The 16,164-nt window shown below is 36.5% G+C and overlaps 1 protein-coding gene and 1 non-coding gene across 2 annotated transcripts; one reads left to right on the forward strand and one right to left on the reverse strand.

Annotated features, from left to right (window-relative positions):
• Positions 1-8,165: 8,165 nt before the first annotated feature.
• On the reverse strand, positions 8,166-8,272 carry LOC113694409 (small nucleolar RNA R71). The gene has a single exon (XR_003449360.1). It is a non-coding gene; the product is annotated as a small nucleolar RNA R71 (small nucleolar RNA).
• Positions 8,273-8,902: 630 nt separating this feature from the next.
• LOC113693530 (uncharacterized) lies at positions 8,903-10,394 on the forward strand. Its single transcript, XM_027212071.2, has 2 exons — positions 8,903-9,925; positions 10,017-10,394. The coding sequence occupies exons 1-2, from the start codon at positions 8,903-8,905 to the stop codon at positions 10,392-10,394; spliced, it is 1,401 nt and encodes a 466-aa protein (XP_027067872.1).
• The last annotated feature ends 5,770 nt before the right edge of the window (positions 10,395-16,164 follow it).

A 16,164-nucleotide genomic window follows, 5' to 3' on the forward strand; every position in this document is an offset into this window, starting at 1 on the left:
CCAAAATGAAAGCTTCAAGCTTGGAACAACCACAAGGATTGGAGGAAAGTTTCTCACTAACTCTAGATCTTTCTCTTTTGATTTTTCTCTCAAGCTCACACTAGGTTTAGAAAGCTTTAAAATGGAGTTTCTCTCATTCTCTTGGAAGCTAAGAAGGGCACGAAATTATGGTGGAGGAATGGAGCAAAAATTGGTTTAAAATTCATCTAATCTTTGGTCAAACAAGATGCATGGCTAGGATTTTGCCACTTGGCCTAATTCTTGTACACAACTTCTCTTAATTCTTTGACTAATGCCATTCTTACCTTTCCAAATGCACCAATAATTATTCAACACCTCTAATCTCTCACATAAAGTCTCTACCACTAATAAAAGAACACTTGGACAATTATAAGTGGTGATTTATTTACAACCTAGCTCAAGGATATATTTTACTTCAAGTAAAATGAATTGAAATGAAATGCATGGAAATTATTATAACACATAGAAAATAATTTGTAAGGGCATATATTAAATGGTCTAGATCTTATAATAAGGCATGTAAATAAGAAAATTGTGTTTTAAAGTGAGGGTCCATACAAGGGATTTTTTGTAACACATTGTGAAATATAATGCTAGGGCATATAAGAGGTGGTTTAAATCTTGGTGCAAGGCATGTAGTTTGGGGAAATTGTATTTTAAAAATGAGGGTTCTCACACAGATCGTACGTTATCAAAACGTAAAAAAAATCACGGTCAGAGGCTGACTCAAAACGCAACAGAATCTGATGTTCAAAATAGGCCTGAGTGTTTTGTCTATAACTCAGGATACACTAATCCGTTTGACCTGAAATTTTACAGGCATATTCAGGACTTAAGAGGCTACAACTTTCATGTTTTAAGGAACTTCTTAATCCATACATAACATCAAGAAACAATGAAGCCAAAGTTCGGATGCTGAACTGCCTTGGTTTTGCAGATTTGCCGGTTTTGCGCGCCGCAACCGTACAGTCCATTCTATGATTCTTATACCATCTTTTCTAACCAATTTGATACCCAACAACCATACCTTTATCAGCCTATTAGTGGTCTGAAATTCTCTCCTTATTTTACCACGAAATTACCAAACACTAACCAAAATCCCTATCCACACTTCATTCGCACTAATGAGCTTGCTCTAACATCCAACTAACCAAACCCCAACTCACTTGGCATTAGCCAAGCTAAACTAACCTAATGGAGTCTAGGGTTTCATGAACCAAATCTGATTTTACTAAAATCTAACCATACAAGAACAATCAATACACCACAATTCCATCTACCAATCAATTTCTCAATCAAAGCAACTAAGGAAAACATTAAAGCAAGAAGCCCTAATTTTTTTTCTCCTTTTGACCGAATTTCCAACAGCAATAAAACACTAAAATTAACCATGAAACTTCAATATAAACATCAAATCCACCATACAAATCCATAATCACAACAAAATACATCAATTCCATAGCTTAAAGATTAACAACCCCAAAATTTATCTTTCAAAGAAGATGGCATACCTTCAAATGAGTTTGGTAGATGATGAAACTTCAACAATCAAGCTCCTAAGTTGTTCCCTCAAGCTTCAAAGGCAAGATGAAAGGCTAGAAGATGAAGAACTTGAAGAATTTCTTTCCTCTCTTTGCTCTCTCAATCTCGGCTCTCCTCTCTCTTTTTTTTCTCTCCAAGTCTTGTTTTGTTTGTCTTGTGATTATCTTATAATCCTAAGGTAATAAATAGTCAAAGACAATAGGAGATATTTTTAGACTAACCAATCACATAAAAATGCTTTATTTGCCTTTTAAACCCTTGCACTTCAACCTAGCTTTTATTCTACTCTTGCCCTCAAACATTTGATAATCTGTCAATTAACTCCATAGGTCATAACTTAATCTAGTCTAGAACATGTAATCACGCTTAATTACTTCACTAATCACTTTCCTATCTTAATCACCTATAGTTAAACATACTTTTTCCATAATAAAAACAATCAAACAACAACTTTTATAACTTTGGTAGAATTAGGGTTCTTAGACCCCACTTAAGCTTTCTAATAAATTGTAATACTAGAGGTTTGCTAATCTAGAGTTTGCTAACCATTTCAAACTTGCTAAACCGTTGTAAACTAAAACGAATCCTAAACTTACGTATGCCAAAACACACACTAGAACACCGAATATAAATTATAGCTCGAACCTACGAATAATAATACCTAAACTAGGGTTTTCAATCTTTACCAAGATTAGGGTTCTCTCCTTAACTCTAAAACCCTAATATCAACTTACGAACTGACTGGGGCCTCACACCTCTATCCAATCATGTTCTCCATTCACAGGAAGAATACATGGGTCATAGCACTTAAGATAAGTATCCACTCTATAACAATCATCGACATAATCAATGGGATCTTTCACTGCAGTCCAAAGTGCTGAAATTGCATGAAAGCATGGTATACCTATCAAGTCCTATTTCCTGCATGAACATGTTCTTCCTTCAATGTTAACTGCAAATATTTCACCATATGGATGCATAACTTCATGGTATATTTCATTGGCCTTGTTAGAAACACAGTGAATAGCCAATTCAATATTATCAGCCATTCTTTTTTTTTTTTGGACACAGCTTATGCTTACTCCATCCTTCCCGAGCCTTGTCTCTGTTTTCTTGCATTCTAGATATGAGAAAATAGCTTAAGGACTCTATCGTCCCCACAATGGATTCCTCCCTAGTATCTAAAATTTTATTGTTGAATAATTCACAAATATTATTGAACAGTATATCACACTTAGGAAAAGTTTTAAAGTGTGATCTACTCCATTCAGCAAGGTTCTTATCAACAAACCACTTAGCAGCCTCAAGATCAAGTTTTGCAATTTCCTCCATCCTTCTTATGAATTGAGGGGAAGTAATCGCCTTAGCCATCTTCCACAAAGCTTTACTCAATGCTGTTCCTTTGAAACCAGCAACTGACCAATTGCTGCGCAAGTGTTTAACAGAACCTATGTTCAGCATTTGGAAACACTGTGTCACATGCTTGGATAATTCATTTCTATTTGTCATTGATGATGAACCATGACAATACTTTTACTTCACACCAAATTTTAAAAAACTAAATATCCTATTTTCTGCAAGTATACAGATCATTTATCGAATATAAGGGATATTAGGTATCGATCTCATAGGAAAGATTGTCAACTACCTGTGGTATTTGAACTACTTTATTATTTAGATTATCGCCAATAAAGCAAGTAAAGCTAAACTATTATCATGCAACAAAAGTAATAAAATGACAAGAAAGATATTCCTAGGGCCATGGAATTCCTAACTACTATTGTAAGTGAAAAATTATTAGTTAATTAAATTTATTATCTTCATGGCTAATTTCCTAATATACGTGACACCCATTTTCACTAGTGCACCAACCAAATCTATAACTATCCCTCAACTACGTTTCGTGATGAAAAAACTAGTTATAAATTTATTAAATTCTATGAAATTACAAGGTTAAAGGCACAAAGTAATTCCCTGCTTTCATGAGATTACTCCCTAAGTTCAACACTCCATGAACTAGTGTTAAATCACAACTTTCATTGATGATATAATAGCTTTAGATAATCATAATTAGTGATCAGTTAATCATGATTGAAATAGCAAAAGTGCTAAATAGCTTGCTCAAGAAATGACTCAAATAATCATGAAAAGATCACATAACAATCATAGTAAGTTCATCCACACTCCTAGACAATCAAATACTAGCAAGACATAAATGAAACACAAACAAGAACCACACTTGTATATTCACTAAATATCGGAATCAATATAAGAAATAAAGTGATAGAAGAGATGTCACCCATGTCAGTTAAGTTGCAAACTCTCTATTTTCATCATCAACTTCATCTTTGTTTAGCTACAAAACAAGATGGATAAACTACATTAACCTACACTAAACTAATGAACTAAGGAGAATTAGTGAAAGCTACATTTTTGTGGTAGTTCCTATGTGATGCCCCTACCTCTTCCTAGGGCGAACCCTAGGATATCAGTGGAGAGTTTGCCCAACTCTCATCAGGACTCACGCACTCATTCTAGCTTAATAGAGATCCACAAGCCAACCTTAGATTTAGAATTAAGGGAATACTTCGAATATATAAGCGAAACTTCTAAGGCAACCATTTACAATTACAATCCAAAAACCCCAAATATAACAAAATTTACACTTCAAATGTCTCAAATACCATAAAAAAGATTTACTAGCTTCAACCAAAAACCGCTAGTCTAGAGTCCCCAATTTTCACTTCCAAAACCTGTTAAGGAAAACAACTTAGGGTGAGCTAACGCTTAGTGAGGCTAAGAAAATCAAGCAAGTAAGCAAGTAGCACGAATTAATCAAATAGCACACTTAAAAGCGACTTAACATGAATTTCATACAAGTGAGCAAATAGAAAGTAAAACACAAGCAGAAAGGATACAGGAGCTCTCAGAAACTATTCCTCACGTCTCGACCAGTTCAAGCCATCTATGGTTGACCCTCCGTCAACTCAAGTAGCAACATGTCTATAGAGCTTCGCTTCCTCCATCCACCATATCACCCTCTCGGATTCGGAACCAAACAAGCATGAGGTGACAATACTTATTTCAGTATGCCAAGCGAGATCTCATGTGACGACCCCATCTCCTCCTAGGGCTTACCCGAGGGTTTAGCGGACCGCCTGCCCAACTCTCGCCAGGACTCACTCATTCAATCCAAGAAAATAAGTTGTAACCTCAAGAGTAAATGAAACAATAGTTCTCAAGCTTGGAACATACAATTACATCCATTTCTATCTCAAACGATCATACAATCCCCAAATATAACAAAAGATTTGAATTCCAAATACATTCAACCCTAATCGAGCACTAGTGTGCGTACAATTGCCAAAAATTCAAAAACTAACTAGTCTGTACCTGCCTCACGCTCTCGCTCGTACCCCTTGTAAGGAAAACAAATTTAACGGAATAGAGTGAGCCAAATCTCAATGAGGTTCCAAAACTTCATGCAAACTCAAGTAGCAAGTTGGTCCTTATACAAAACTTGAAATGTCAAAGTAGCGAGTATAAGAGTTCATAAAAGTGAGCAATAACACTTCAAATAGCAAATATCAAAATGAGCGAGTGTAAAGTTTTTTTTTTAAAAAAACAATAACACTACAAGTAACAATCATTTCAATGTATAAGAATACAGATGGCTCTCAGGAGCCAAATTCCTGTTGCATGACTTGATCCGAACCCGTTGACACTCCGTCAACGTTTGAAGAAGCAAACCATGACCGTAGATCTCTACTTTACACCAATTTTCATCCATCAATCAACCCCCTACTAGGCTCGAAATCCAAAATAAGGGTGGTGGTAATACTCGAGTATACCGAATCCAGTGGACCAAATCAAAAGGATTATACAATAAATAATAAACAGTAGTACCTATGGTTCGTCAGTCTCCTCGACCAAGCCCTTATTGGCTTGATTCGACTAACTAACCAATAGGGTGTGGATCCAAGAAGTGAGATGGGATGAGAGGCATCTCCCATTCGGATTGAGTGTGGTACATGCTACCACTCAGCACTTACAAGTCAAGTACAAGATCTTAGGTAGTATTCAAGTTATGATCATATATATCAAGTCAATAATAACCAGTAAACAATAAGAAATCACATTAGGGCAAGTGCGATGAAATACACCCTTGCCCGTTTAAACAAATCAAGTATTTCTTTCAAATATCAAGTTCGATCATGCTGATAAGTGAATATTTAACGTATATTTTGTACAAGTTTGGCATGAACTTTTGGTATGTTTTGAAAAGATTAAATCCATATTTGAACCCTTTTGGTGATAATTGCTTAAATATTGTTCAAGTGTTCAAAACTTGATAAATGAGTGGATTAATGCGTTAATTTTGTGAAATTGTTAAGGATATTGATGTATGAAATTCATGCACGAGATTAAGGAATTGTAAGAATTGTCCTGAGGATAAAGTACAAGAGAAACTAGGAACAAACATGAAGAGAAAAGAGAAGAAATAAAAAACTGGAAATTCATCAGCACGGATCCGAGCTCGGATTCGTGTGAGTAAAGGGCAATCCGAGCCCTCATCTGTACTTTTGGAACAGTGTATCCGAGGTCATAAGATCCAAGCTTGGATCCACCAGAGAAAGCCCTTGGATCAGCCTTGATCTGAGCTCGGATCATTCTTCACCTCTCGGATTCGGGGCTCGGATTTGCCTCTCTCTTCTGCAAGTGGCACAACCGTTTTTTCTAACTTTTCACACAACTTTTCAGCTATTTGGAGTGAGTGAATTCAGTGGCACATGCTTCTGCAACAAAAGGGAAGACAAAATCTAAGTGGTTATGGACAAAAGAGAAATGAGTTATTGACAAGTCAAAACAACATATCTTTTGACTTCCTTTACAAAATCTAAGTGGTTGAAATCATGAAGGAGAAAAAAATGCCTTTCTACCACCTTTTATGCAGAGACACAATGGAGAAGCTGGGGAGGACCATACGTAGCTAGTTTTCCTTCTTGTAACTAGTTTCTCTCTAGTTAGGAGTTCTTTGAGAAGCATTTGGAGTTTTCACTTGTAATCATCTTGTACAAGAACATAGCAGAAGTTGGAGGGCTTCACCATCAATTGGCTAAGCTTTTTTTTATCTTTCTTGTACTTGAACTTTATGATGTTTTGCATTAATAAACTTGTGAGTTTGATTGTTAAATCATTCATGAGTAGCTAAACTTCTTTATCTAGGGAGTAGATGAAACTTATGGCTAAATGATATGAATTGAATGTGATTTACACTTATTATATCTTGTATTAACTTGTCTATTTGTGCATGTAGTAATTACTTGTTATTGTTTGATTACCAATAGCATGTTTATAGTTGTTATTGCTCAATGAGAATTGGTAGTAACAATGGAAACACATGAGTAGAGCTTAAGTTGTATGTTCATGAAAATAGAGATACACTTAAGTGGATTACTTATCATTTCATGAAAGAAAACAGAATGGAACTAGTATTTCACCACAAAAATAGGGAAAACTGAACTACTCTAGGCCATTTCATCATGAGAATGAGACTTGGTAATTTTGGAAATGAATCTCTGGTTAAACAAGAATAATAACAAGAGGTAAATCCATTCATTTGTGTTGTTTATAATATAAGTGGAATCTACATCCCTAGATTCAATCTTTAGTGAAATTTCTCCATTTACATTTAATATTGATTAAACCAGATTTGTAGACAATAGCATTACAATTTTCTTGCTCAGATTTATTGTAAGTCTAAATAATAGAGAGAAATAAGGGCCTAGTACTCGTTTAATTTGCTCCTCGTGGGATCGATCTGATACATATCCTACATTACGATTTCGGCCTGTATACTTGCAGTGAACGGGTATAAAATCGAATTTAAACTTGCATTGATATAAAAATCCGGTCAAATTTTTGGCGTCGTTGCCGGGGAGCGGCAATATTAGGGCCTAATCATCTCTATTAATTTAGATATTTTTATTATTTTTATTCAAGTTGTTTATAATTGATTTTAATAATTAAAACTGCAAAATTTCTTTTGTTTTTATTTGTAGTGTATGCACCGATCAAATTGAGAAATTTCACCTTTCAATCCTGAAATTGAGAGGACACTACGGAGATAAAGGAGGAATACACCGCATCAAGAGGAACAAGAGGTTTGGCAGCCAATAGAGGAAATCTTGATAGAGTTACCATTTGAGGAAGGAATGGCGGAAAATGAACCAAATAGGAGAATTTTATGAGATTTTGCTTTACCGGGAACACAAGGTTCTCAAACTAGCATTGTAAGGCCAACGATAAATACTAATAATTTTGAGATTAAACCATCACTGATTCAAATAGTACAATAATCTCAATATGGAGGTAATGCTGCCAAAGATCCAAATTCTCATTTGTCAACATTTCTTGAAATCTGTGATACAATTAAGTTTAATGGTGTTAGTGATGATGCAATTAAACTTCGCTTGTTTCCATTTTCACTAAGGGACAAAGCCAAGGTTTGGCTACAATCTCATCCTCCAAACACTTTTATTACTTGGGCTAAATTAGCTAAGGCTTTCCTTAACAAATTCTTTTCACCTGGAAAAACTGCTAAAATTAGAATGGATATAACTAGTTTCTCTCAACAGGAAGGAGAGACATTGTATGAAACTTGGGAGCGCTATCGGGAATTGCAATGAAGATGTCCTCATCATGGTTTACTAGATTGGCTAGTAGTCCAAATATTTTACAATGGTCTCACCTATCCAACAAAGACGCATGTAGATGCGGCAGCGGGAGGAGCATTGACGGGAAAGACAACTGAGGAAGCTCAACAATTGATTGAAGAAATTGTTGTTAACAACTACCAATAGGCAAACGAACGAGGCAATACAAGGAGAACCGCAGGTATGCTCGAAGTAGATACCTTGAATATGTTAAGTGCAAAAATGGATAATGTGGTTAAGATGTTTAATAGGCACGTTGGTTCTAGCTCTAATCAAGGAGTAGTTGTTGCATGTTGTACTACTTGCGGCGGAGATCATGATGATTCTATGTGTTCTAGCAGCGAACAGGTTCAATATCTCAACAATTACAACCGTCCACCCCAGAATAATCCATAACTAATACCTACAATCCAAGATGGCGTAATTACCGAAATTTTGGATGGAAGGATCAAGGGAACCAACAAAGACCAGTTAATCCACCGGGTTTTCAACCGAACCAACCATTTCCGGAGTCCAAACCAACTTGGAAATTGGCAATTGAGAAGGTGGCAAATGTATCAAATGATAAAATCGAAAAGTTAGCCAATGCCACTACTCAACGGTTTGAGAGAATTGAAGGAATAATGGACCAACTCACCAATATGTACAGGAATGTTGAGGTCCAATTAGGGCAAATAACAAATGTGGTTAACAATCGCAACCAAGGGGATTTACCTAGCAAGACTGAGGTGAACCCAAGGGAGTATGTGAAGGCTATAACCCTCCGTAGTGGTAAGGAGGTAGGTGAGCTGCCTGTAGTTGAATGTGAGAAAGAATGTGAAAGAAGAGAGAACAAGCAATTGAGTGAGTTAGGAGAGGATGGCAAGAAAATCAAAGGGAAAGAAAAGATGGAGGAAAATGAACCACAAATGAGAGATACAACACCAATTCCTCCACCAGTGCCATTCCCACAAAGATTGAAACCTTCGAGAAATGACAAAGAATTTGAAAAGTTTGTCAACATTTTCAAACAATTACATATTAACATTTCTTTTGTTAATGCTATTTTACAGATTCCTTCATACGCAAAGTTTTTCAAAGAGATAATGACTAAGAAAAGGAAGTTAGTAGATAGTGAGACAATTGCATTAACGGAAGAATGTAGTGTCATTATACAAAACAAGTTGCTACCAAAGTTGAAAGATCCAGGAAGTTTCACAGTTCCTTGCACTATTGGTAATGTAGAATTCTCTAAAGCACTTTATGACCTTGGTGCAAGTGTTTCATTGATTCCTTTACCTGTAGCTAGGCAATTGGGGTTAAAAGAGTTAAAACGTACTAACATTTCCTTACAATTGGCTGACAGGTCTATTAGACATCCAATGGGCATATTGGAGAATGTGCTCACTAAAGTGCAGAAATTCATTATTCCTGTCGATTTTGTTGTTTTAGATATGGAGGAAGATGTCAATGTACCTATTATACTTGATAGGCCATTTCTAGCCACCGCAGGTACAATAATAGATATTAAACGTGGTAAGTTCAAGTTCCAAATAGGTGAAGAGGAATTGAAATTTGATTTGAGTAAAGTGGAGAAATATCCCTCTTTTATCGACCATGTCTATTCTATTGACATGTGTGATGAATTGGCATTAGAGATGAGTCAAGTTAATCTTGATGACGATTCTCTTGAACTTTGTCTTAATGGTATAGGTTTACAAGAGGAACAAGTTGAAGAAATGACTGAACTTTTTGCAGGCACAGGTTCCTTACAAAAGGAGAAATGCATATGAGGAGTTAGGACTGAGTAAAGGGCTACCTCCACCATCATGTGAGCAAGCACCACAGCTTGAGCTTAAACCACTGTCTAAACACCTCAAATATGCGTTTCTTGGAGAAAAAGAGACATTGCCGGTAATTGTCAATGCAGCACTAGATGAGGAACAACTAGACAAGCTCTTACGTGTTCTGAGGAAGCATTTAAAGGCTATAGGATGGACGATTTCTGATATCAAGGGAATTAGTCCAACTATTTGTATGCACCGGATTTTGTTAGAAGAAAATTCTAAGCCTGTGGTTGAGACTCAAAGAAAGAAATCCAAATATGAAAGAAGTGGTAAGAGTAGAAATCCTTAAATGACTGGACGCAGGTATAATTTTTTCAATTTCTGATAGTGTTTGGATTTCTCCTATTCATGTAGTGCCAAAAAAAGGGGGGATAACCATAGTACATGGTAAAAATGATGAAATGATTCCCTCTAGAGTTGTGGTGGGGTGGCGAGTCTGTATTGATTATAGAAAATTGAATGCAGCTACTAGAAAGGATCACTTCCCTCTACCTTTTCTTGATCAAATGGTAGAAAGATTAGTCGGTTATGAATTTTATTGTTTCTTGGATGATTTTTTAGGATACAATCAAATGGTAATTGCATCGAAAGATCAAGAGAAAACTACATTCACTTGTCCTTACGGCACTTTTGCATTTCAAATGATGCCTTTTGGACTGTGCAATGCACCGGCTACCTTCGAACGATGCATGATGGCAATTTTTTCTGACTTTAATGAGAAAATTATGGAAATCTTCATGGATGATTTTTCTGTATTTGGATCTACTTATGATTATTGTCTTAACAATTTAGATCTAATTTTGCAAAGATGTGAAGAAACAAACCTTGTACTCAATTGAAAAAAATGTCACTTCATAGTGTGTGAGGGTATTGTGCTAGGTCACAAAATTTCTTTAGAAGGTATTGAGGTAGATCAAGTCAAAATAGAGGTTATTGAGAGAATGCCTCCACCTATCAATGTGAAAGGAATTCGCAGCTTTCTTGGACACATGGGATTTTATCGGCGATTTATTAAGGATTTCTCTAAAATTGGTAAACCTTTATGTGAATTACTTGCAAAAGATGTTCCTTTTCACTTTACTAATGAGTGCTTATTTGCTTTCAATAGGTTAAAGAAGGAACTTGTGTCCGCACCCATAATAGCATCACTGGACTGGAGCTTGCCATTCAAATTAATGTGTGATGCAAGTGATTTTGCAGTTGGGGCTGTTCTTGGACAAAAACATGATAAGCGACTTCATGTCATTTATTATGCAAGTAAAATGTTAAATGAATCCCAAGTCAACTATGCAACAACAGAGAAGGAGTTGCTAGTAGTGATATTTGCATTGGATAAGTTTAGATCATACTTAATAGGATCTAAAGTTATCATTTATACCGACAATGCAGCACTCAAATATTTGTTAAATAAGAAAGATCCAAAACCTCGACTAATTCGATGGATTTTATTATTGCAGGAATTTGATTTGGAAATCAAAGATAAAAAAGGATCTGAAAACTTAGTCGCTAATCATCTTTCTAGACTAGAAAACATACCTCAAGAAGACCATTCATCCATTAAAGAAAAATTTCCAGATGAGTTTTTAATGGCAATTTATAAGTCACCATGGTATGCTGGTCTAGTCAATTTTGTAGTTAGTAGAGTAATACCAAGTGATTTGAATTCTCATCAAAGGAAAAAATTCTTAAATGATGCTAAACATTATTTTTGGAAAGAATCGTTCTTTTACAAACACTGTGCAGATGGAATAATTAGAAGATGTGTTCCGGAAGAAGAGATACATAGTATTCTAATGCATTGTCATACTATTGAAGCAGGAGGTCATTTTAGTACAACTAAAACCGTAGCAATGTTATGGCAATCTGGATTTTATTGACCTACTATGTACCGAGACACTAGAAATTGGGTTAAAAGTTGTGATCAATGCCAAAGAACCGGTAATATCTCAAGAAAGAATGAAATGCCTTTGACTATATATTTGGAAGTTGAGTTATTTGACGTTTGGGGCATTGATTTTATAGGACCATTTTCTAGCTCATATAATAATAAGTACATTCTTTTAGCAGTTGATTATATCTCTAAATGGGTGGAGGCCATTCCTTCACAAACTAATGATGCTAAAGTCGTGCTTAAGTTCCTTAAACGGAACATAGTTTGTAAGTTTGGAGTCCCAAAAGCAATAATAAGCGATGAAGGTAAGCATTTTTGTAATAAAATTATTAACACCTTGTTGCTTAAATATGGATGCAGGCATAAAAATTCACTCCCCTATCATCCTCAAGCCAATGGCCAAGTGGAGTTGGCCAACCAGGAAATTAAAATCATTTTGGAGAAAACGATCAACCGATCGAGAAAGGATTGGACAAACAAGCTTGAAGATGCTTTGTGGGCGTATAGAACGACATTTAAAACACCGTTGGGAATGTCTCCATATAAGCTTGTTTATGGAAAAACGTGTCATTTACCTGTAGAAATAGAGCATAAATTTTATTGGGCCATTAAAACTATTAATTTTGATTTTAAATCTGCAGGTAAAAAGAGAATGCTCAAGCTAAGCGAGTTGAAGGAATCGCGGCTAACTTCGTATGAGAATGCCAAGATTTAAAAAGAAAAGTGAAATTTTGGCATGATAAACACATTCTTCCTAAGCATTTTGAAGAAGGGCAAAAGTGTTGTTGTTTAACTCAAGACTTAAATTGTTCCCTGAAAAGCTTAAGTCTCGATGGCCCGGGCCATTTGAAGTGGTTCGTATATTTCTTTATGGAGCAGTGGAAATAAAAGGAGAAAATTGTGTCCCATTCAAAGTAAACGGTCAAAGATTAAAACCCTATTTGGCCGGAGAAAAAGTTCCTAAAGGAGTAATTTACTCCTTAGGAAACGCAATGGAGAGTTAAAGAAGTTATAGGAGAGTCGAGCTTAACGACTCTAAACAAAGTGCTTGTTGGGAGGCAACCCAATAATAATAATATTGTAGTTGTGTGTTTTTATGTGTTTTTTTTATATTTTGGTGTGATTTAATTGACTAATCAGATGTATTTCACTTGTTTGTAGGAGGTACCGGAGTTTCATTATCCATTTTGGAGGTATAATTGAAGAACAAGTGTAAAAAGGGAGGTTTTCTTGCCGAATTGTGCTTTAAGTGTTTAGAATTATCATTCATATATACATTGTGCATTTCAAGTTTATTCAAGTGAGTTTTGGTGATAATATGTTTATAAATGCTCATGGACTCATTTGATATGCATTTAATGCCCAAAAGTGCCATTTTGGTGTAAAAGTGCAAAAATGATCAAAGAACCTCACCCCTCGATTTGCAATATAGATGTGTTTGATGTGTTTTAAGAGGTTGGATATTGTGTTTATGGTATATTACATGTGCTTGGAGGTTGGAATTGATAAAAATTTTGTTCAAAGTGTGTTTTGGAATTGGACAAAAAAGGGAGAAAAAGTTTGAAAAAAAATTGCAGTTTCTGCAATTAGTGCAGAGAAAGATAGATCCGAGCTCGGATCTGACTCAACCCAGAAGGATCCGACCTCAGATCCGTTAGATCAAAGGCGACAAAAGTAGATACGAGCTCGGATCTAACAAAACCCAAATGGATCCGAGGGCTCGTCTGTGTTTCTGGTGAGACGGATCCGAGCCATGACTGGAAATAATCCGAGGTTGGATCGTGAGTTTTTAAAAAATGAAAAAGGGAATCCGAGCTCGGATCCAACAAAACCAAGTAGAATCCGAGCTCGGATCCAACAAAACCAAGTAGAATCCGAGGGCTCGGCTGAACTTCTGGAGTGGCGGGTCCGAACCCTGTCGGATTCGAGAGCTTCCAGAACCGATCCGACCTCGGATCGATTCGCGGATATAGTAGAACCGAAGCCTTGTTTCTGTATTTTTCAAATTCCTTCTTCCCTCTTCTCACCAAAACCCTACCCCTTTTTCACCAATTTTCCATTTTGTCCAATAATCATCCAATTTTTCACCAGAAAAACATCTCCCAACCTCTTTTGAGTATAAACCCTCAATTTTCTGAAATCAAAAACATCAATTTCGGGGGTTTCGATTCTCAAAACTAGAATTCGGTCTTCACTGAATTTGTGCTCTTTGTGATCGAATTTGGGGTTGTTTCTTCATCATTTTTGCATCCTTATCATCCTCCATCATCACTTCACACATTTGAGGTAACAATTTGCAACTTTCTTTGAGATTTTATAATTCCCAATTTTACATTTTTTTTTGTTTTTGGGCATATTCTAGTAATTGCTTATATGTTGAAATTTCTTACTATAATTGTGCTACATTATGCTACAATAAGTTGTTACAACTATTTTCATACTTAGTCTTGAAAGAATTGGGGAGTTGGTAATATTTTAAAATTTTTTGCTTGAATTGTCTTGTCTCTAAAGATAATTTGCCTTTGTTTGGTAAATTTGGAGCTCATTTGTATGCACTTTATTAAGAATGTGTATAGCCAATTGTATTGTGATTCTTGGATGAAGTTATGAATATATTGGCACGTACATTCTTGAAATAATGGTTAAGATTCAAGGTTGTTGCACATTATCTTTTAAGAGTCCCTTCTATGTGAGAGTCTAGTTTATTCTTGACTTCGACATTACTTCTCAAATGATTGAACTCTTTGATGAGATTCTACCTGAAAATATACTATTCAATTGTTGAAAGTGAATATTCAAGCCAAGTGTTGGGATGGTAGAGTGAAAATACTATTATACAGGTGCATTTGAGTTTGAAATGAGATAAAGTAGGATTTTTTATTGTATTTGGGTACATTTTGGCAGGGAGTTTAGCCCTTTTATAAGGGAAAACTCTGTTGAAATTTTCTTAAATTCCTATTTAACATGTGTGAGCAAGTTTATATTGTTTCTAATGAACATTCATCTTGTTTGTGTATAGGTACTATGGCTCGCACAAGGAGGGCTCGTATTCGTACTCCTACACCCTCTTCAAGTGAAAAACACACTTCTTCACCTGAGGAATCACCAGTTGAGGACTCTCCTTCACCTCAGTCCCCACCTCGTTCTCGCCGGAAAACTGTGTCTACTAGTCGCGAAGAACCTCTTCTAGACTATGATACCACGCGATTCACCTTACTCGAGAATCAACAGTGGTACGACGCCAGTTTAGACAAGGAGATCATTGTTGAAAAACATTTGGCACAAGAGGTGGATGACCACTACAAGATCTCCACAGCATTCAAATGACTTGGATGGGAGACTATACTAAATTTGCTGAAGCATTACTATCCCAATCTGGTCCAGGAGTTCTACGCCAATGTAGAAAACAAACAGAGTCACAGTGGCAACCTCATCGTCTCCTAGGTTCGAGGTAAGAGAGTGGCTCTAAATTGGGATACAGTCTCCAAATTCATCAAACTCAAAGACAAAGGAGTTGATATCAAATTGACCAAGGAGTTGAAGGCACGTGACCCTTGACAGGTGGGAGAAGCGTTAGCACAGCTAAAGGGTCAATATAGGGAGCGAGGAAGTTTTAAGAAGCTCACCGTATATGCCGACTCCTTCGAGCCTAGGTACCACTTGATATTCTATCTCTTCGCCTTCAATGTGGTACAAAAAAGAAGTGGAAAACGGGAGCTCCGCAACAGTGACCTCTACTTCCTAGATAAGATGATGCATGGTTTGGGTGGGCAGCTAACTGGTATTCCACAACCTAGCATCATCATCAGCTAAATGCAGACCACCGCTCGAATGAGGGCTTGCAAAACCTGCCTTGGGTTCCCTCGCCTTCTCTCTCTTCTGTTTGAGAAACTCAAGGTTCCTCTTGGAACTGAGTGAGCCACTATCACTAGGGCTACCGAGAGGTCAGTGCCTCGATACTCAAATCTTTGAGTATCCCTGCAGATTTTGGAGCTGCTCTGGTTCAGGACACTGGAGAAGCATCGACTTCCGCTCAGCCTCCACCTCACACTCAGCAGGAACCAGTAGTTCAAAAGACGGAGGCGCAACAGACTCTTCCTCCTCCAGTTCCACGACCACCACCTCTGCCGCGATCCAAGTGGCAAGAGCTCCTCAATGCCATTTGTTG

The sequence above is a fragment of the Coffea arabica genome, chromosome 6c, assembly GCF_036785885.1.
Source record: "Coffea arabica cultivar ET-39 chromosome 6c, Coffea Arabica ET-39 HiFi, whole genome shotgun sequence".
Classification (NCBI taxonomy): Eukaryota; Viridiplantae; Streptophyta; class Magnoliopsida; order Gentianales; family Rubiaceae; genus Coffea; species Coffea arabica.

Bases quoted from the DNA above. Each gene is read 5' to 3' on its own strand.
- LOC113693530 (XM_027212071.2), top strand. From the start codon at position 8,903: ATGGACCAACTCACCAATATGTACAGGAATGTTGAGGTCCAATTAGGG. The intron at 9,926-10,016 runs GTTAATCTTGAT...AACTTTTTGCAG, and splicing joins TGGCATTAGAGATGAGTCAA to GCACAGGTTCCTTACAAAAG.